This window comes from Cetorhinus maximus, chromosome 20, assembly GCF_964194155.1.
Source record: "Cetorhinus maximus chromosome 20, sCetMax3.hap1.1, whole genome shotgun sequence".
In the NCBI taxonomy this organism is placed as follows: domain Eukaryota; kingdom Metazoa; phylum Chordata; class Chondrichthyes; order Lamniformes; family Cetorhinidae; genus Cetorhinus; species Cetorhinus maximus.
Genome location: NC_135898.1, coordinates 37,989,235 through 38,009,646, shown reverse-complemented (window position 1 = coordinate 38,009,646; position 20,412 = coordinate 37,989,235). Strand labels below are relative to the sequence as shown.

The 20,412-nt window shown below is 40.9% G+C and overlaps 1 protein-coding gene across 1 annotated transcript; it reads right to left on the bottom strand.

The window, feature by feature from the left end:
• Window positions 1–6,826: 6,826 nt before the first annotated feature.
• cisd1 (CDGSH iron sulfur domain 1) lies at window positions 6,827–18,990 on the bottom strand. Its single transcript, XM_078565914.1, has 3 exons — window positions 18,837–18,990; window positions 13,678–13,880; window positions 6,827–8,260 (listed from the first exon to the last, which is right to left on the bottom strand). Exons 1-3 carry the CDS (start codon window positions 18,859–18,861, stop codon window positions 8,171–8,173), a joined length of 318 nt encoding a protein of 105 aa, XP_078422040.1. The 5' UTR covers window positions 18,862–18,990; the 3' UTR covers window positions 6,827–8,170.
• Window positions 18,991–20,412: the final 1,422 nt, after the last annotated feature.

The following is a 20,412-nucleotide window of genomic DNA, read 5'->3' as shown; positions in this document are numbered from 1 at the left end:
TGTAGCTAGTGTATTATCTGTCAGTGGTGATTACAGCTTAGAAGTCGGTATCAGTAAAAGTGACCATGAAGCTACTGCATTGTTGTAAAAATCACTGATGTCCTTTTGAGATGGAAACCTACCCTTTTGTTCCTGTCTGGCCAAATGTGACTTAAATCCCACACTAGTCCAGTTGACTTAACTGCTCTCTGAAGCGGCTTTGCAAGGCAGTTTGTATATTACCTCGACATGCAGAGGTTCAAGAAGGCCCAACACCACCTTCTCATGGTAACTGGGCATGGACAATAAAAATACTGGCCTTTTCTGCAACATCCATTTCCCAAGAACATGAAAAAAAGGGAATGAATGTATTGTCAAATGGAATAGGGTACTTTAAAAGATAAGGCAAAATCACTGGCACATTGTGTCAATCCAGAATGGAGATTGAATGCGTCACTGCAAGTATAACCTACAATTGAGTATTGACTGCAAATGATTATACAATAGCTTCACAGGTCTGGCAGCATCGGTGGAGAAGAAAAGAGTCGACGTTTCGAGTCCTCATGACCCTTCAACAGAACTGAGCAAAGTTAGGAGAGGGGTGAAACATAAGCTGGGTTAAGGTGTGAGGGGGAGAGAGAAGTTGAGGGGGGGTGGGTGGCGGTGGTTGTAGGGACAAGCAAGCAGTAATAGGAGCAGATAATCAAAAGATGTCACAGACAAAAGGATCAAAGAGGTGTTGAAGGTGGTGATATTATCTAAGAAAATGTGCTAATTAAGAATGGATGGCAAGACACTCAAGGTACAGCTCTAGTGGGGGTGGGGTGGAAAGACTGACAAGGTATTAGTTGTAGATTTTAAAATAATGGAAATAGGTGGGAAAAGAAAAATCTATATAAATTATTGAAAAAAATAAAAGGGAGGGGGGAGAAACGGGATGGGGATGGGGGGAGGGAGTTTAAGATCTAAAGTTGTTGAATTCAATATTCAGCCCGGAAGGCTGTAAAGTGCCTAGTCGGAAGATGAGGTGCTGTTCCTCCGGTTTGCGTTGGGCTTCACTCAAACTGGAGGAACAGCACCTCATCTTCCGACTAGGCACTTTACAGCCTTCCGGACTGAATATTGAATTCAACAACTTTAGATCTTAAACTCCCTCCCCCCATCCCCATCCCGTTTCTCCCCCCTCCCTTTTATTTTTTTCAATAATTTATATAGATTTTTCTTTTCCCACCTATTTCCATTATTTTAAAATCTACAACTAATATCTTGTCAGTCTTTCCACCCCACCCCCACTAGAGCTGTACCTTGAGTGTCCTGCCATCCATTCTTAATTAGCACATTTTCTTAGATAATATCACCACCTTCAACACCTCTTTGATCCTTTTGTCTGTGGCATCTTTTGATTATCTGCTCCTATCACTGCTTGCTTGTCCCTACAACCACCGCCCGCCCCCTCTCAACTTCTCTCTCCCCCCCCCTTAAACCAGCTTATATTTCACCCCTCTCCTAACTTTACTCAGTTCTGTTGAAGGGTCGTGAGGACTCGAAACGTCGACTCTTTTCTTCTCCACCGATGCTGCCAGACCTGCTGAGTTTTCCCGGGTAATTCTGTTTTTGTTTTGGATTTCCAGCATCCACAGTGGCTTTTTTGTTTTATACAATAGCTTGATTATTCCATGGATAGCTGCAAGACCAGCTCCACATTTGGTAATGAGGGTATTCTTGCCAATAGAAGCTGTGCAAGAACTGTTGTATAGGTCCTCAATAAGTTCTTTTAAATGTTGTCTGATTGGTCACCAGCAATACATTTTGATAGTCTTGTCCAATTTCAGTTCAGGTTTGAAAGAGGTCTTGCGATAACGGTGATTTAACTCAAATTTGATGACTTACAGATGCTCCACTTCTGTGTCTTTCATCAACAGGAAACCCTTCAAAGCATAACTGAACAGTAAGTACTACATACAAGCTCTTAGCAGCTGCCTTGAGTGATGTCTGGGTCTAGTTTCCTGTCCAAGTGATGGAAATATGTATCAAAGTACCAGACCTGCAATGATAGCTGCCAAGTTATGAAATGTTAATGTCAAGTTTTTCCAGGTAAAATGGCAGTAGCTGTGAAGTAGTATCTATTGTTTTTTCTCTCCTGCATAGTCCTTTGTGAATTGTATCTAAATCGCAATGTTCTTAAATATAGACAAAAACCCTATTAGGGGAAAGAACAGAACTATCTGATTATATGGCATCGGTAAACATTGATTTTGCCTTATTATAGGGTTACCAATTCGGTTTGGTCATGTTTCTGGAGGTGTCTTCACATGGCCTCATGTCTCTAACCACCCCACCCCCACACTTCTGCATTGATTGGCCAACTCAACCAATCATGCAGATCACTAGCTCCAAACTAATTGGATAATGAGTAGGCTGTTATCCAATTGAATAATTCTGGACTATTAATCAGCCTTTTGTCACCAACTCCAACAGCTTCAGAGCCAATAAAAAAAGTGTTCAAAGAAAATTTTACAAACCCGATCTTTTTAATAACACTATGAATTTTTCCTAGTGTTGCTTGCAGCAGTGTCCAGTTAGGTTAAATTTTAATTCCTGGATACTCCAGGGTGATCCAGAAGGATTGGTAACCCTATCTTATAAGGGTGTGTCACTTATAGTTGAGCACTTTTGCTTGATTTGATAGGAGCCGTTGTCAAGAAGTTACAAAGTTCCAGGAGGCCAGCTGGGAGCAGGTGAAGAGGGGAAACTGGTTGGGGGGCTGGATTTGCAGGGGTGCTAGATCAGGGATAGGAGGAAGTTTGATTTTGCTCACTGCAGTAACTCACTGAAATTGCACCAAGTACAAATAGTAATACTGGTAAAACTCAGAAACCCTTGGAACCAACAGTAATAAAATAACCCATTGTTTATCTATAAATCACTGGTAATAATACCATAATACCCTGTTTCATATTCTACAAGCATGTCTATGTCCTGTTGAATTCTGTTACTATTTTCCTAAAAGATCTACCTTTGGCATCATTCTACTTCTCATCTACATGCTTCCTCTCCACAAACATCTGAAAATACAGGCATGCTGATTACAACCAAAATTACCTCACCATCACCTCTCTCAGCTCTTCCACAGTCTCTAAATTATCAAGCTCCATATGCTGCAAGACGTGAGCAACATTCAGGCTTGGGCTGCTAAGTGGCAAGTAACATTCACAGTACACAATTCATGCCAGGCAATGACCATCTCCAACAAGAGAGAATCTAACTATCTCCCCTTGACATTCAATGGCATTACCATCGCTGAATTCCTTTCTGTTAACATCCATTGACCAGAAACTGAATTGGACCAGCCATATGTGGCCACAAGGGTAGGTCAGAGGCTAGGAATCCTGCAGCAAGTAACTCACCTTCTGACTCCACAAAGCCTGTCCACCATCTACAAGGCAAAAGTCAGGAGTGTGATAGAATACTCTTCTCTTGCCTGGATGAGTGCAGCTCCAACAACACTCAAGAAGCTTGACACCATCCAGGACAAAGCAGCCTGCTCGATTGGCACCACATCCACAAAAATTAGCTCCCTCCACCACTGACCAACAGTGGCAGCAGTGTGTACCATCTACAAGATGCACTGCAGCAATTCACCAAGGCTCCATTGACAGCACCTTCCAAAACCATGACCTCTACCACCTCAAACAACAAGGGCAGCAGATGCACGGGAACCTGCAAGTTCCCCTCCAAGTCACACGCCATCCTGACTTGGAACTATGTCACCGTTCCTTCACTCTCGCTGGATCAAAATTATGGAACTCCCTTCCTAACAGCACTGTGGGTGTACCTATACCACATGGCCTGCAGTGGTTCAAGGCAGCAGCTCATTACTATCTTCCCAAGGGTAATTAGTGATGGGCAATAAATGCTGGCCTAGCCTGTGATGCCCATACCTCAAGAAAGAATAAAAAAAACGCTTGTCTGACAGCCGTATCGGATGAACAGAAATTGGGAAGACCAAAACCATTGTCTTCAGAGCTCACCACATTCTTGCCTTATGGTGGTCCAACCATCCACAATCTTGGTGCTGTATTTCACCTCAAGATGAACTTTTGACTGCTTATCTATACCATCTCCAACACTGCCCATGTCCACCTCCATAACATCACCCAACTTTGTTCCTGTCTCAACTCATCTGCTGCTGAAATCCTCTGGACTTTAATATTTCATTGCCCTCCTGGCCAGTCTCCCATTTTCCGCCCCACATAAACTTGAGCCCATCCACAACTCAACTACCCATATTCTAATATGTATCAAACCCCATTCACCCATCAGTCCTGTGCTCACTGATCTATATTGTCTGCCTGAATGACAATGCCTCAATTTTAAAATATCATCCTTGTTTTCAAATCCCTCTATGGCCTGTAATCCCCTCCATCCCTACAACCCTCCTACATCTTTGCACTGCTTCAAATCTGGTCTCTTGGGCATCCCAGATTGCAACTGCTCCACCATTGGGAGCTTTGCCAGTCTCAAGTTCAGTCTGCAACCCCTTGTTCCCCATTCTTCAACCCACGGAAACAATTTTTCACTGTGATCCAGACTAATGTACCCGGGTTTCATTCACCCCTTACTGGTTGCTCCCCTTACACCAATTCAACTCATCACATTGCTGCTGCTCCTGACCGCCCTGCCACACATCCCTGCGTGAGCCCCAATCTCCTGACCCCTACCTCCTCCAATTCCCAGGTCTGTACTGTACTGTGGCCTATAAATTTCTGTTGCCAATTCATATGGCATTTCTTGGTCTACTCATTTAACAGGAGCAGTAAGTCATCTAAAATAAATAGATGAATGCCTGCTTTAAAATAGAAGTGGAATATCATACAAATATGCTGAGCCTTTGTCTGCTGATGGCCAATGTTCATTTACACGTTAAAAAACTATCCATCTCACTCTTGAAGTTGTCAACACAACAGTCTTGCTGAGTTGTTTAGGACACACATTCTCCACTTTCTCTAAAGCAGTTAAATGTAAGCTGCCTGCTCACTTTTCTTTAATGATCTTGAGTTCATACTCCTGATTGCACAGTTTGCAGTTATGTGAATTTAATCGACTCCAGTTTAACCGTTACCTTTCAATAAACTCTCCACAGACCCTTCTATCCCCCATTTCTTCTTTATCTCTCCTTGTAGCCCAGCTAACCAGTTACTTTTGGAGCATAGTCACTGGTGTCTTTTCAGCAAAGGTGAAAGTCAAATTTGAGCTCAGGAAGATCATACAAGGGCAAATGAGATGAATGATCTGTTACTCTGCTTTGATGATTTGGTTGAGGGATGAACATTGGCTAGCACCCAGGAGAACTTCTCATCCTCCTTTAGATCTTCTATGATGATCTAAGCGGGCAGTCAGGTCCTTGGTTTAACATCTCATTCAGAAGACACTTTACAACTGAACAGTCAGCCTCGATTATAAACCTAAGTCCCAGAGTAACACTTGACCCCACAACCTGATTGAAAGGAGAGAGCGCTGCCACTGGGTTGAGCTGACATTTGTCACTGGTGCTAATCTTGCAGGTCACATTTTGCTTTTAAGTAGTGCTCATAAAGGGTTAATTTGACAATCCCAGTGGGAACGGAGTTTGTTCTATCCCTGCACTTCGTTCCATTCCAGTGTGGCTTCCTGCTGGCAGTGTATAATACTTGAATTACCTAAGAAAGAGGTCTCTCAAATTAGCCACCAATGTAGGAAAAATAACAGGCTATAGCTGTAGAGATTTTTATCACTTCTCCGTGATACATCACAACCAACTTGCCAGTTCAGTACATGCAAGAGCAAGTTACCTGTAAGAACATAAATCCTGTTTTGCTGTTTGCCGTGATGTATTCTCCATTGTAAATAAATCTCTATAATAGTGGAATTAAAAATACGATAAGGCCAGTATACTAAGCAGACAATTTTAATATATGGGCTGTAAACAATGATGAAATTTCAGTGATTAAGATGATAGATTTCAGTGCTTGGCAAGGGGACGTTTTCTTCACTTCAGCCACTCAGCATTAACTGCAAGCACTTCCAGGTTTAACCTAGTGTGCCCAGACTCAGTAAAACTCTTTCCACTCGCCTTTAGTTACATTTTTCTTTAGTCCAGGAATGGTAGGAATCATCCATGCATTCTCAGGCATTTAACATTTTATTTTAGTGAAGTAGATGTTTTGGACACAAAACAAAGTCTGGATAGAAGAACAAATGGGCCAATGGCAAGTTGGCTACCTGCCTTTCTTTGAATTCAATGAAGTTGAATTACAGAGTGGGGTGTTATAACAGGCAGCCTAAGCCATATCACTGATTTCACGCTACCACCCAAGACAACATGCTATCCCAAAGAAAGTTCAACCACAAGACTACTCAAACTAAAATTTATGAAGAATCGGTACATCTGTCAAAGAATCTCACCATCATTGAGTTAGGTCGTAAAGCCACTATACCACCCAGCTGCCCTTAGCAAGAATTTGACTTTCTTTGCCGTGGAAATTCAGCTTTGACAGTTTTTAACCTATCTAAACTGAGACACAAATGATAAAAACGCACAGAAGAAAATGAAATTGGCAGCAATGCTCAACGAGTGAAATCATTCTGCAAGGTAGCAGAGACCAGCATATGGAATTGTGTCCTAAAACGCTGAGATATTCGATACATGATCAGCCACACACTCTCACTTAACTAGAAATGGATAATTCGGGAGATCAAGCATGAAGATTCACAAGCACATTCAGGCACCTAATCATTCCAACATGGAAATACATAACCTGAAACACATACTTCATTAATGACTGAAAAAAGCCCAAGAATGAACAGGTAACATTTAAAGGTCATCTTTATGAGCAGAATCAATGGGAATTTCAATTTTCCTCTGTCATGGGGCCAGTTTACATATTTCCAAATTATAAAATGGAGAATTGACTTCAGAAAGATAGCACAAATCATCTAAGAATTTACCTGCGTGAGAGACTTTCTGCACTATTCCAGCGGTCAGAATTATGAAAATATAAAAATATACTAGCCAAACCTTTCACAATTTATCAAGCATACACATTTCAAAATGTACTGTTATATATTAACCTAATTCCATGTATGCATGTACACACGAGAACTACATTTTGTCTAAAACATGCAAGTTACACTGATTAAGTAATGGTTTCTTGCTGTGTAAATTGTTTATATTCAAATATAGTAGTGCAGAAAATAACAAACTGCTGCCTATGTCAAGGCAAGGAGCAATTGGTGAGTGTTATTTTGAAGAGAATACACAGGCGAAATATTGTTTAAGCAACTGAGATTCTGAAAGATCCTTTCTAAAGTTGCCAGTCTCACGAACCAGAATACAGGGTTCAAATCTTGAAGAGTAGTAATGGATGGCTTGATTTAAATACTTTTGGTGCTGAATGTGTGGAATGGACTGATCAGAGAAGCAGATAGTGTGGAAAATTTAATTCAGAAATGGATAGTTGTTTCAGGCGGTGGGCATTTTGTAGTTATTAGGTTTTGGAGTTAGTCAGATAGAGAGCAGAGTCTTTTCCATTCCTCTACATGGGGCTTAGGAGCAGGATTAGGCCATTGGGCCCTTCTACTTTCCCATGCTCCTGTACATCCAAATTGGAACCAAGCAGAACAAGTTTTTAACAAGCCTACATCCAGCCCAAAGCAAATATTATTCAATTGCATGTACTCAAAATTAGTTAATCAACTGTAAAGTACTTTGAGGCATCTATTGGTTGTAAAAGGTGCTTTATAAATCTAAATCTTTTTTCCCCTCATGGCATTAGGTAAAATATAACACAGATTTCAAACAACTCCCAATCCTTTATTCGTTTGACTTTGTGAAATGATCAAAATAATAATGTATTTGCCACTACAATTTAGAAAGAAATATCTTACTGCATTGTACCACACCAATATTTTACTTTATACACGCACAATAACAAAAATACGAGCAACCACAGTCATTTTGTAAGAACATCTGAAATGATATCAAGGCCAGATTAGTGTTTTCAGTCATACAGAGAGGGCCTTGATGAAAATTAAGGTCTGTACCACACAGCTTACATCTATTTAATTTTACACCTGTCATGGTGTGCAGGAATTATTTGTATATTAACACAAAACATGTTCTATAGTTTTTATATGTTAAAATATCCTTGCATCAGGCTTCTCTTTTCTTGATTATCAGTGGCCCTACATTGTCTCCAGTTTCTTCATTGTGTTTAGTATGAGAACCATCACACATTGGGAACTGAAATTAAAAAAAAGAGAAAAGGTTAGTTCACTGCTTCATGTATAAGGTTTTGATTTTTGGATTAAATGCACAACTCCAATGAAATTCTTCTTGGCTAAATAATGGAGGGGGTTGTTGAGGTGAGGACAGTCAACTTTCAAAAGGCGTTTGATAAAGTGCCACAAAATAGACTTGTTAGCAAAATTGAAGCCCATGGGATTTAAAGGGCAGTGGCAACATGGTTGATGAACTAGCTAATGGACAGAAAACAAAGAAAGTATCTGATGAACAGTTTGTGGGGAGATGGTGGCACAGTGGTAATGTCACTAGGTTGGTAATCCAGAGGCCCAGGATAATGCTCTGGGGACATGGATTCAAATCTCACCATAGTAGCTGGAATTTAAATTCAATTAATAAAATTGAAAGCTAGTCTCAGTCATGGTGGCCATGAACTATCATGGATTGTCATAAAAGCCCATCTGGTTCACTGATGCCCTTTAGGGAAGAAAATCGGCCATCCTCACCTGGTCTGACCTACATGTGGCTCCAGACCCACAACAATGTGGTTGACTCCCAACTGCCCTCTGAAATGGCCAAACAAGCAACACAGTTCAAGGGCGATTAGGAACAGGCAACAAATGCTGGCCTGCACCACATCCCATCAGAGAATAAATTTTAAAGAACAGTTGTTTTCAGACCAGAGGGAGTATACATTGAGCTCCTTCAGGGGTAGCAGGGCCACTTCTCTTTTTAACATTTGGGTATAGATGGTAAAATTTCAAAGTTTGGAAAAGACAGAACTTGGAAGTGTTGTGAACAGTGGAGAGGAAAGCAGCAGACTTGAAGAGGACATAGTCAGAGAATGGTGAAATGCATAGCAGGTGAAATTTAATGTGTGAGAAGGATGCATTTCGGAGGAGGAATGAGGAGAGGCAATATAAGCTATATGATACAATTTGAAAGGGAGTCCAGGACTGTCAATGCAATTGATCAACTTGCATTTAAAAACTCCTTTAATTTCCCCAAGGTGCTGTACAGAACCATAATCAACAGTTAATGCCACTGTACCCACAGGGAAGACATTGGGAGGGGTGTCTAAAAACTCGATCAACGAGGTAGATTTTAAGGGAGGGAATTATAGAGGAGGAGAAACAGGTAGAGAGATAGAGGTTTAGGAAGGAATTCCAGAGCTTAGGGCCAAGCTGGCTGAAGTCACAGCCACTTGTGGTGGGGCAAAGGCATGGAAATGCATAAGAGGCCAGAATTGGAGGAATGCTAAGTTCTCAGACTGTTGACGAATGGAGATGATTAGAGATAGGGAGGTCCAAGGCCATTAAAGGATTTAAGCAAGAGAATTTAGCATTTCAGGTGCTGGGGACTGGGAGCCAAATTAGGTCAACTTGCATTGATGATAGATGGTCAGGACTTGCAGTGGCATAGAGCTTGGTCAACTGAGTTTATACTTGGAGGCTGGCCAGGAGAGCAGTGGAGTTATCAGCCTGGATGGGACAACATAATGGATGAGGGTTTCAGACTCAGGTGGGGCAGAGACAAGCCATACCAGGGGCAGATGTAGGACATCTTTGTCATGAAGGGGGTGTGGAATTGGAAGTTCAGCTTGGGGTCAATTAGTACTTCACATTGCAAACAATCTAATTCAATTCGAGACTGTGTCCATTGAGTTAAAAATGGTGGCAAGGGTATGGAGTTTGTGGCAGGGAAGCAAGTCTTCCCAATATTTACATGAAGGAAATTGTGGTTCATCAGAATGTCAAATAAGTAGATGACAGCAGAGAGAAAATAGAGGGGTCAAGAAAGATGGTGGAGAAAGAGTGATGGATGCCATCAACATACATGTGGAAGCAGATACCATGACGTTTGATGATGTCACCAAGAGGCAGCATGTAAATGAAGAAGCTGATAGGATAGATCTCTGGAGTGTTCCGACACAATGGTGCGGGGGAAGAGAGATATCCAGCATAGCCTAGCAATGAATTATGATTCAATAGGTAAAAATGCCTCAAAGCAAAAGCCACCTCATGGAGCTGGACAACAGATGAGCTGGATGGTGTGGTTGACTATGCTGCAGGGAAACAGAGAAGGACAAGGAGGGACAATGCACCATGGTCAGTCACACAGAATGCAATTTGTGACTTTGAACAGGGCTGTTCAAGTAGATTTTTGGTTAACAAAGCATGATTAACTCATGTTTTTCATTTTTTTAGGTTCTGATTTTGAAGCATTTGTATTGATTGTATTGTGTAGCCTATACAACAATGTCAGAGGGAAAGGGCTACGATATTACACTTAATATGACTTTGGATAGACAGGATAAACATAATTTTAAATCTGCCCTCAACAATGCACTTCCATGAACAAAGTTTGTTCAATGTAGAAACAAGCAGGCTAAGTGAAGAACAAAATATTATTTAAATGGGCAAATTCAATCAGCCAGGTATGAATTATAAATATCAAAGAGGTTCACAGACTAAGATGATAATTGGAATGCATGACAATTTTATAGCCCGTGTTTCAGAGAAACCATGAGGGGCAATGAAATTCTTGTCCTGCTAATGCTAAGCGACCTGGTCACCTCCAGGAAATGGAAGTCATGGCATCCAAGAGAGAGAACAATCACAGAATGATCCAGCCCTAAATGATCTGGGATTCAAAAATACAGAAAACCAGGAGCCAGCTCACTTCAAAGAAATTAAACAAAAGCTTAATCAAATAGTTTTGAGGATAGTCATTCTGCAACAGTTCAATAGCAGACAACTGCAAAACTTTTTAAGGCACAGCACTGAGCATGTGAAATAAACTGAACAGGCATGACCTTAAACGGATTAACAAATTAATCATAAAAATATTAGCAGTAAAAACAAACTGCAGGGAGATAGATGACTGGCAATGAAATAAATAAATGCTGAAACAAGTTAACAAGATAAGAAGTATAAGACTTGGAAAAAATACATAGCTGCAGGTAAAAAAAAACAGCAAGAAACACTTTCAAGAGAACAGTATAATTTTATAGTAGGGGAATAGTCAGAAAAGGTGAGAATCATAAAGTACACTAAGGGTTATAACAAAGGGCACCAGATAGTAACCATGCTGAATAATTATTTCCTCCAAGTATACATAAGGAAAGACAAGTAACATGCTTTCCCAAACAGCTATAACATAGGCAAAATTAATAACTCAAAAAGGAACAAAACAAAAGTTCTCCAAAGGGAGATTATGTTAATCAGAAAATGAGTAAGAGAGACAGGGGATGGACCTCGAGTCTCTGACAATTGTGGGAAAGTTACTGGATATCAGGATGGTACTGTTCCAGATCAGAAGTAGGCTTCAAAAGCCCAAATATCTGTTTTTTTTATCCGCTACCTTCAACACCACAGATCAGCCTCAGTTGCTTTTCTCGATGATCAGAATTGGATGCAGTACCCAAGACGTGATCCGATTAGAGCACAAAAGAGGTTCAGCACTGTTAGCTTTTTTGGTTACTACGCAGTAGTTGCTATACATTTTAACATTAAGCCTACCATGACCTTTGGATCCCTTTCAATTTCTTGGCACCACTCACGGTGTTTGTGTGCCATCCATTTTGTTCCTTCTGGGCAGAACACGTTCCTGTTATCTATAAAACTGTCTAATTTAAATCAATAACTTGATTTAACTCTCTCTCTCCACCTGTCTCTCCTCCTCTAAAATTCCCTCCCTTAAAATCTACCGCTTTGATCAAGTTTTTAGTTACACACCCAATGTCTTCCCTGTTGGTACAGTGGCATTAACTGTTGATTATGGTTCTGTACAGCACCTTGGGGAAATTAAAGGAGCTTTTTGAATGCAAGTTAATAAATTGCATTGAGTCTCTGTATTCCTGGACTCCCTTTAAAATTGTATCATATAGCTTATATTGCCTCTCCTCATTCCTCTTCCGAAATGCATCCTTCACACACATTAAATTTCACCTGCTACGCATTTCGCCAATCTATGTCCTCTTCAAGTCTGCTCATTGCAGTGACCAAATTTGCAAACAATGGCAAACTAGTGTGGATAATTTATTCTGAGAAGCCAGCTTACGAGGCAAAATATGCTGAATAAAATATATTAATAGCCAGAACAATGTCTGTATGTAATTTGTTCTTTCCAGTTTAACACTGAAAAGGCGTATCTGTTTCAGTGACAAAGATTAATGTTAGATCAATCTGATAGGTTCTGTTGATGGATGTTAAATACCCAGTAGTTTCAGGTACTAAGGTGGACATTTGTTGGGTATTGACTAGTTAATTATACTCAGATGTGTATATTAAGAAGGGTCAGCCAGCACTGGGTGCTTGGTGTTAGAGTGGAGAAGTAAACTCTGTGACAAGCAATAAAGAGTCTCCACCAAAGCATCCTAGTCTCAGTGTTATCTTCACAACCAGGCTTGGGAATTCCACTGAATTTTCTATCTATATTGATTATTACCTATATTCTATTCTCACTATAATTACCTAGTTATCAGACAAATAAAGGCAACTCCAATTCATTGGGAACAAGCACTCACTTCTGGGATTAGTCTCTGGCAGTGAACAGAGGGAAACTATCACAGGTAAAAAGACAAAGATCGTAACTTTGGGGTCCTACTTCCTTTGGGTGCTTCCTTCATGGTCTTTATTCAGTTTCAATGCTTTGCCTAGCTTATTTCCTTTGAATTTCCATTCAGTCATTAGCTAAGCACATTTGGCATCCTGAAGTTCAAAGGAGGAACAAGCTGGTGGATTACTGGTCCTCTAGGATTACTGGCTGGTCCCAGATTTACTGATACCTGGTCTGTTGGCGAGGAAGGGTGTTCAACCTTTTCTTCAGTAACGGGATTGTGATGTTCAGAGGAGCAATGAGAAAACAGCTGAGATAGCACATGCCAGTGCTATAGGACATCCTCATCAAAATAAATACCACTCCCCACTCTCACTGCTCTTAAAATCAAACTTATCACGAACAAAAGAATAATTTCCTGGTTGCTCATCACCTTTTACAAGTTACAACAATTTCCTTTGGAATTATCTTTTGTAAAATTCCCCCTTTTTATTTTTTATGCAAAAGTCTGATATTTCCTCAAAAAGTACTTACAAAAAGTCAGAAAACAAAATATACACAGACTGAAATAGGAACATAGGGATGTACAGGTTCTGACAAAGCTTACTTTGGATCATTTGACTAGTCCCAGTATCTAGGAAATATATCCTATGATACCTCTCACCCATCAACATTTCTCATTTATCCAATTCACTCTTCCACTGCCTCCCTGGCAGTCCATTCCACAAATTCACCATCAGTAGCAGAAAGTGAACTCATCTAAACTCTCTTCTCACTTATCCGAGTTTGAGACTGTGACCCTGTACATTTCTATGTGCCCTTGACGTGTAACGAGGTAATCAAATTGATATTCTTACCCGCTTAGATCGCCAACATCGACAATACACAGCTTTATCGCCCAGGTCTTCAACATCAAACGCATGCACTACTTTAGGGGTATCTTTCTGGATGTCTAGGTTAACCAATGATTTATGGCATTTGTCTCTGGAGTATAAAGTTCTGTAGGCTAGGTACCCAACAGCAGCTGCTCCAACAGTCAGTGAAATTGCTGCAGCCCATTCTGAGTGAAGAACACAGGAACAAAAAAATGTTTGGATGAAATAAAATGCATGAGATGTGCTAAATTACACATCACAGGAACCCTGGTCACTTATCTGTAAATACAATGGCAGCAGTAAGCGAAAAAATAAACAACTAGCGACAATGTTTTTATTTATTGGTTACTCAGTTCGAAATGCTGGAAAAACTCAGCAGGTTTGGCAGCATCTGCGGAGAGAGAAATGGAGTTAAAGTTTCTAGTCCAATATGACTCCTCTTCAGAACTGATCCGTCCCATCTCTCTTCAGTTCCAAAGAGGAGTCATTTTGGACTTGAAACATTAACTCTGTTTCTCTCCACAGATGCTGCCAGACCTGCTGAGTTTTTCCAGCATTTTGTTTTTATTTCAGATCTCCAGCATCCGCAGTATTTTGTTTTCAGTGGGTAACCAAGAATATCACTGTGCTCTACTTGGTATAAAATCCACATGGTGATGTGAAATAAATGAATGCTTATGCTAAAGGCAGGCTATATAAATGTATTGTAACTAACTTATAAACATGAACACAGGTGTATGAGAAAATTGCTTGTCTTAATAGTAAGTCACTCAGTAATCATTCTCTCTCAAAGACATGCTTTTGTCTTTCAAGAGAGGTATCAAGGCTATAATTAAAATGTTACAGTTTATTAACTAACTATAATGTAGGCAATTAAATGGTAGCCTTGGCATCACCTAGTGAATGAACTGGAAGCAGCTCATGTACACTACATAAACACTAAAGAAATTTCCCATTATGATCAAGAGTGTGTTGAGCCAGGTTCTGCAGATTACAGTGATCAAGGTTTTTTTTTAAAACATAGAAGTAAACAACAAATCAAAGGCAATTACCATTATGACGCAGTCCTGGATTCTGAGATCTTGGGAGGCTTTTCTTTAAAAATATTGTTATTAAGGGCATTGTGGAAATGGCACAACAGCTTACCCTATCCCAACTCAGTCTACAGAAGGCCTGAAAGGTTGTAAAATTATTGAATGCTGCTATCCAATGCAGAATAATTAGTACTGAGCTCTACCTTCCAACCCACACAAAGGAGAGTGTACACAGAAACAACAAAGGCCGAGATTTTGCAGTGGTAATCACTGCAAAACTGTCAGCATTTCCAGTTGTTACTCCATGGCATTACCCCACTGAAAATGATGGCAACTTAGGGACTTTGTACATGCACAGGATAATGTGGAAACCCAGAAGTGCTGTTCTTCTTTCCTCCTCCAATGGCTGCACAGTTGAGGTCCCAGAGTGCAATCTCTAAGCAATCAGTAATCTCACGAAAACACTCACTGTTACACTGTGATGTCTTCCTGTAAAGACTTTTAAAAATGTTATACTTTGCTGAATGAGGTGTAATTGGATTTTTAAGTGGCTTACTAACTTCATAATTAATGTTAAACACTGGTCCTGAAAAGTTAAATTTTATATTTGTAGATTAATAAATTTCTCCATTATGCTAAAATAATTCCACAGCTTTAAAATATATTTTTGAAAGCTTTATGTTAACATTTTAGCTTCTAAATCCAATCGATCATTTATTTTGCTATCTGAAATTAGAAGAAAGATTATCAGTGTTTTTAAACTTTCTGGTTTGCTGTCTGTGAGAATACTTCAATGTGATTGGCTACTTGCCCTGATTGCTGACATCAATGTTACTACACGTTTGTAAATTCCCTTGGCTTAATGCCAGATTTAAAATGTTGTCAGGAAAGGGAAATTCACATAACAGATTGCTGTATGTTTGGGGGCAGCTTTAAGACCAGCGGTGTGCACCGCTGCTCAGTATCAATCACAAAACCCAGTACGCTGTATTTAAAAATCCACATTGAGAAATTCCATTATAGCTTCTTAATCTGTTCATAGACAGCAAAAGGAGCTATCAGCCTCAAACAATTTAGAGTACTTTACCAATAAATTAATAGGAGGTTCAGTATGTAGGTCAGATTAGGTGAAGCTTCTCCAAAGAACACAAATTATGTATTTAAAACAACAATATGGCAGCTTTTATGGCTATCTTTCTGGTGCTAGCCTGCAAACTACCAGTTTTATAACTAACCATGGAAGAATTTAAACTTAAAAGATCTGGACTACCAGTCCAATATCATAACCATCTAACTCTAGTTTGGCTTAGCTTGTTCCCATGAAAATATAGGAACAGGAGGCCGCCAGTTGGCTCCTCGAGCCTGTTCCACCTTTTTATTAGACCATCTCAACTTCATTTATCTGCCTTTAATCCAAATCCCTTGATGCCGTGACCCAATATACAGCTGTAAGCCTCAAGCTTGAAAATTTAAATTGACCCAGCATCCATATTTTCTAAGGGAGCGTGTTCCAGATTTCCACTATGTTGAAAATGTGCTTCCTGACTTCACTAGCTCTAATTTTAACATTGTGACACCTTGGTCTGGTTTTCTCTGGCAGAGAAGTTGATTCTTTATACCTACACTATCAAATGAGGAGGTCTTGTAGTGCAGTGGATAGCTTCCCTACCTCTGAACCAGAAGTTCTGGGTTCGAGTCCCATTCCAGCATTTAATGGCTAAGGAAGGTGCATTCATAACGTGACTAAACAGGTTGAGTGTCAATCTGCAAATCCGTCCAACACACACCAATGGCAGGTGGTAAGAGGAGAGATTCCTGATCAGTCACATGATGGAAAGTTGGAGCCTCTGCCATCACTATCCATAGCTCCAGACTACAACATGCATGTATAGTGCATGTTGCTATTGCAACTCAGATTTCCCAAGTGAACTGTAACACACACCACCCTATCAAATCCTTTCATCATTTTAAACACCTTACAAGGATCACCCTTCTACACTTAAGGAAAAATGAGCCAGGTTTATGCAACATATCCTTAGAACGTAACCCTTTAAGCTCCGGTATCATGCTAATGGACCGGTTCTGTATCCTCTCCAAGGCCTTATTCACAGGTGGTGCAAAATGCAGTACCCTGGAATTGAAGTATAATCTCCTCCCCTTTACATTCCAACCCCTTGAGATAAAGTCCAAAATTCCATCAACCTTTTTCATTACTTTTCTAAATACTGGTCAGGACAGTGAGAATTCCCCTGCTCTTCAAATGGTGCCATGGGTCTTTTTCTCTTAATGTTCACCCAAGAGACCAGACAACTTAACGCCCCATTCAAAAGACTGCTCTTTCAATAGTACAATCCTTCCATATGCACTGAAATGCTAGCCTAGGTTTGTGGGCTTGAATCTTCTGAATCAGAAACAAGAGTGCTACATCTAAACCAGATAAAACCCCAGTATGTTAATCTAGTTAATAATTAAACAAGTACATTTACTTACTGCAGGTTCCTAGATACTTATTATTGATGGAAAATTGATAAATTATAGTAACCTATTAAACATTACTTATGTAAATATACAATTTATGAACAAGAGCTGATTTAAAGTACTGGCATCTTACTGTGACAGTGAACACTGATTGCAGTTTTCTTTTGCATGATGTCATACTGTAAACCTTGACAACTGTTTGAATTAAAGTGACAAACTCAAAAGGATACCCTTGTTTTTATGTGAAATGGTGCTCACAGAAAGACTGCCAAGGTCATTGATTCTGGTTCATACCAGAGTGATTCTGAAACCACTTGAGCTCTGGAAGCAAAGGCAAACAAAATGACAGCCAGCTACAGAACCTGAGCAAAGCCCAGGAAGGCACATTGAGCAGTCAGCCATGGCCTCAGTGAAAGAAAGTTTGATACACTATGCTATTCTGTTGACTTTCCCATACTGTTGTAGCTGGGCATACAACTGCGTTTGCAAATGCATTCATTGTCAATAGAGTACTACTGCAATTGTATTGCATCTGTTACTTGCACACATGTGGAGCAACTAAGCCTTTTGTATTATCAGGTGGGAGTTCACCTACATACTGCTGACAATATTTTTAACACCTTAAGAAAGCACTTTCATGTGCCATAACACATTATGTACAACTCCTTAGTACAGGTGTCTCGATATTTACTAAGTCTGTTATTCCAGACCATCGCTATAAACAATAGAATGCAGTAATTCACAAGTGAATTAAAAGGCTTCTGCAAACTGTGCTTAGCCACAAGATACATACATGGCTAGATACAGTATCAACCACACAATAGTCTGGGCTGTGCATTGGCAATTTGTGAGATTTAAATCAATTTAACAGAAAATAAGGGAAAGAAAGCCAGCCAAACAATTCCATCACACCACAACCAAATCCTTTATTATTAAAGCACATTAATGAATGTAAGGGCTACACTGTGGTAGTTAATGCATAAGACCAGCAGCATTCAATAATAAACCCAGTTCCCTGTTAGTTAAAGAAAAGCTGTGGGGATGCAGAGAGGGGGGGGGGCGGAATAAATGTGACCTTTGACCTGAAGTTAGGCGTCATGAGGCAATGTCAGCAGCAGACGAACCATTAACAAATCACTCAGTCTACACTGGGAACTGGTTAGAGACATTTGCTCGTTAGACAATGCAGATTCTAACAAAAAGCTAAAAGCTACTGCGGATGCTGGAAATCCAAAACAAAAACAGAATTACCTGGAAAAACTCAGCAGGTCTGGCAGCATCGGTGGAGAAGAAATCAGTTAACGTTTCGAGTCCTCATGACCCTTCGGCAGAACTGAGTATAATTAGGAGAGGGGTGAAATATAAGCTGGTCTAAGGTGGGGCCCCCCCCACCTTAGTGCAGATTCTGTTTGCTGGCCAGGTGGCATTGACCTTCCCCTCTTGACCTTATTGCAGCGGCTGGAGAAGGACTAACAGATTGCACACTGCGCCACAGTAACTGACCACTGCCGCAGCAGAGCTGCCAGCCCACTCCCCCCCTTCCCGGAGCATGAAGCAGGAGCTTCACCTGGAGCAGAGAGAGCAGGCCCTGCAAACACCAAGCAGGGGGTGCAGTGTGTGTCCCATTACCTTTCACAGTGGAACTGCTCCCCATCCCTCTGGCTGGTTGCGGATTCCCCCTTTGCTCCTCTCCCGGCCTCAGTCACAATGTGACAAACCGCGCCTGCTTGCCGGCCAGACGGCCAGTCTCACGTGACACAGTGCCCCGGGCAAAGCCAGCCAGTCAGCATTGCGCAGACTCCCAGCCGGCCCATGACGTCACGCCGAAGAGCCAGCCGGCAATGCGCAGACTCCCAGCCGGCCCATGACGTCACGCGCGGCCCATTCCCTCCCCCAGTCGTGATGGACTTTGGTCGTGGAGCGGGTGAGATAGGACTGATTGAAACATGATCTTGGGTGACACTGAGTTGCCCCAGTCTCAAATGCCACAAAACACAAATAGTTAAACAATTATGTAATCAAAATTAAAATTCAAACCATAATAAAATTATAAATAAAAACAGAAAATGCTGCAATACCCAGCAAGGCTTGCAGCAAGAGAACCAGACTTAATGTTTCAGGTTGATGAACTTTATTCATTCATGGGATGTGGGCTTCGCTGGCTGGGCCAGCATTTATTGCCCATCTCTAATTGCCCTTAACAAGGTGGTGATGAGCTGTCTTCTTGAACTGCTGCAGTCCATGTGGTGTAGGTATGCCCACAGTGCTGTTAGGGAGGGAGTTCCAGGATTTTGACCCAGCGACAGTGAAGGAACGGTGATATATTTCCAAGTCAGGATGGTGAGTGGTTTAGAGGGAAACTTTCAGGTGGTGGTGTTCCCATCTATCTGCTGCCCTTGTCCTTCTAGGTGGTAGAGGTCGTGGGTTTGGAAGGTGCTGTCGAAGGAGTCTTGGTGATTTGCTGCAGTGCATCTTGTAGATGGTACACACTGCTGCCACTGTGCATCAGGGGTGAAGGGAGAGAATGCTGAAGGTGGTAGATGAGGAGTCAATCAAGCAGGCTTCTTTGTCCTGGATGGTGACCAGCTTCTTGAGTGCTTTTGGAGCTGCACTCATCTAGGCAAGTGCAGATTATTCTATTAAACTCCTAATTTATGTCTTGTATTTGGTGGACAGGCTTGGGGAGTAAGGAGGTGAGTTTTTCACTGTAGAATTCCCAGCCTCTGACCTGCTCTTGTAGCCACAGTAGTTATATGGTTGGTTCAGTTCAGTTTCTGGTCAATGGTAACCCCCAGGATTTTGATAGTGGGGGAATTCAGCGATGGCAATGCCATTGAATATCATGGGGAAATGGTTAGATTCTCTCTTGTTGTGGTTGGTCTTTGCTTGGCATTTGTGTGGCATGAATGTTGCTTGCCACTTATCAGCCCAAACCTGAATGTTGTCCAGGTCTTGCTGTGTATCGACAAATGATCACATTAATGTTATTTTGAGCATCTATGCAATGCTTCAAGCATGAGGGAATCCATTGCGTTTACTAATATTGACAGACTGGAGCTATATTGCCAGGGAGAGGTAAAAACAAGTACAAATTTGCTACAATTAAGGAAACAAATCTGGAAAATATGTAATACTGACCTTGCAATGGATGATTTGCATTTAAACAACATCTGTCATAACCTTGGGATATCCCAAAATTCTTTAC

What these genes read in the sequence shown, in the direction of transcription:
- cisd1 (XM_078565914.1), bottom strand. Translation starts at nt 18,861, where the DNA reads ATGGGGAGCAGTTCCACTGTGAAAG. An exon ending in GAGCAGTTCCACTGTGAAAG is followed by an intron (nt 13,881 to 18,836) that starts GTAATGGGACAC and finishes TTCTTCACTCAG; the next exon opens with AATGGGCTGCAGCAATTTCA. An exon ending in GATGTTGGCGATCTAAGCGG is followed by an intron (nt 8,261 to 13,677) that starts GTAAGAATATCA and finishes TTTTAATTTCAG; the next exon opens with TTCCCAATGTGTGATGGTTC.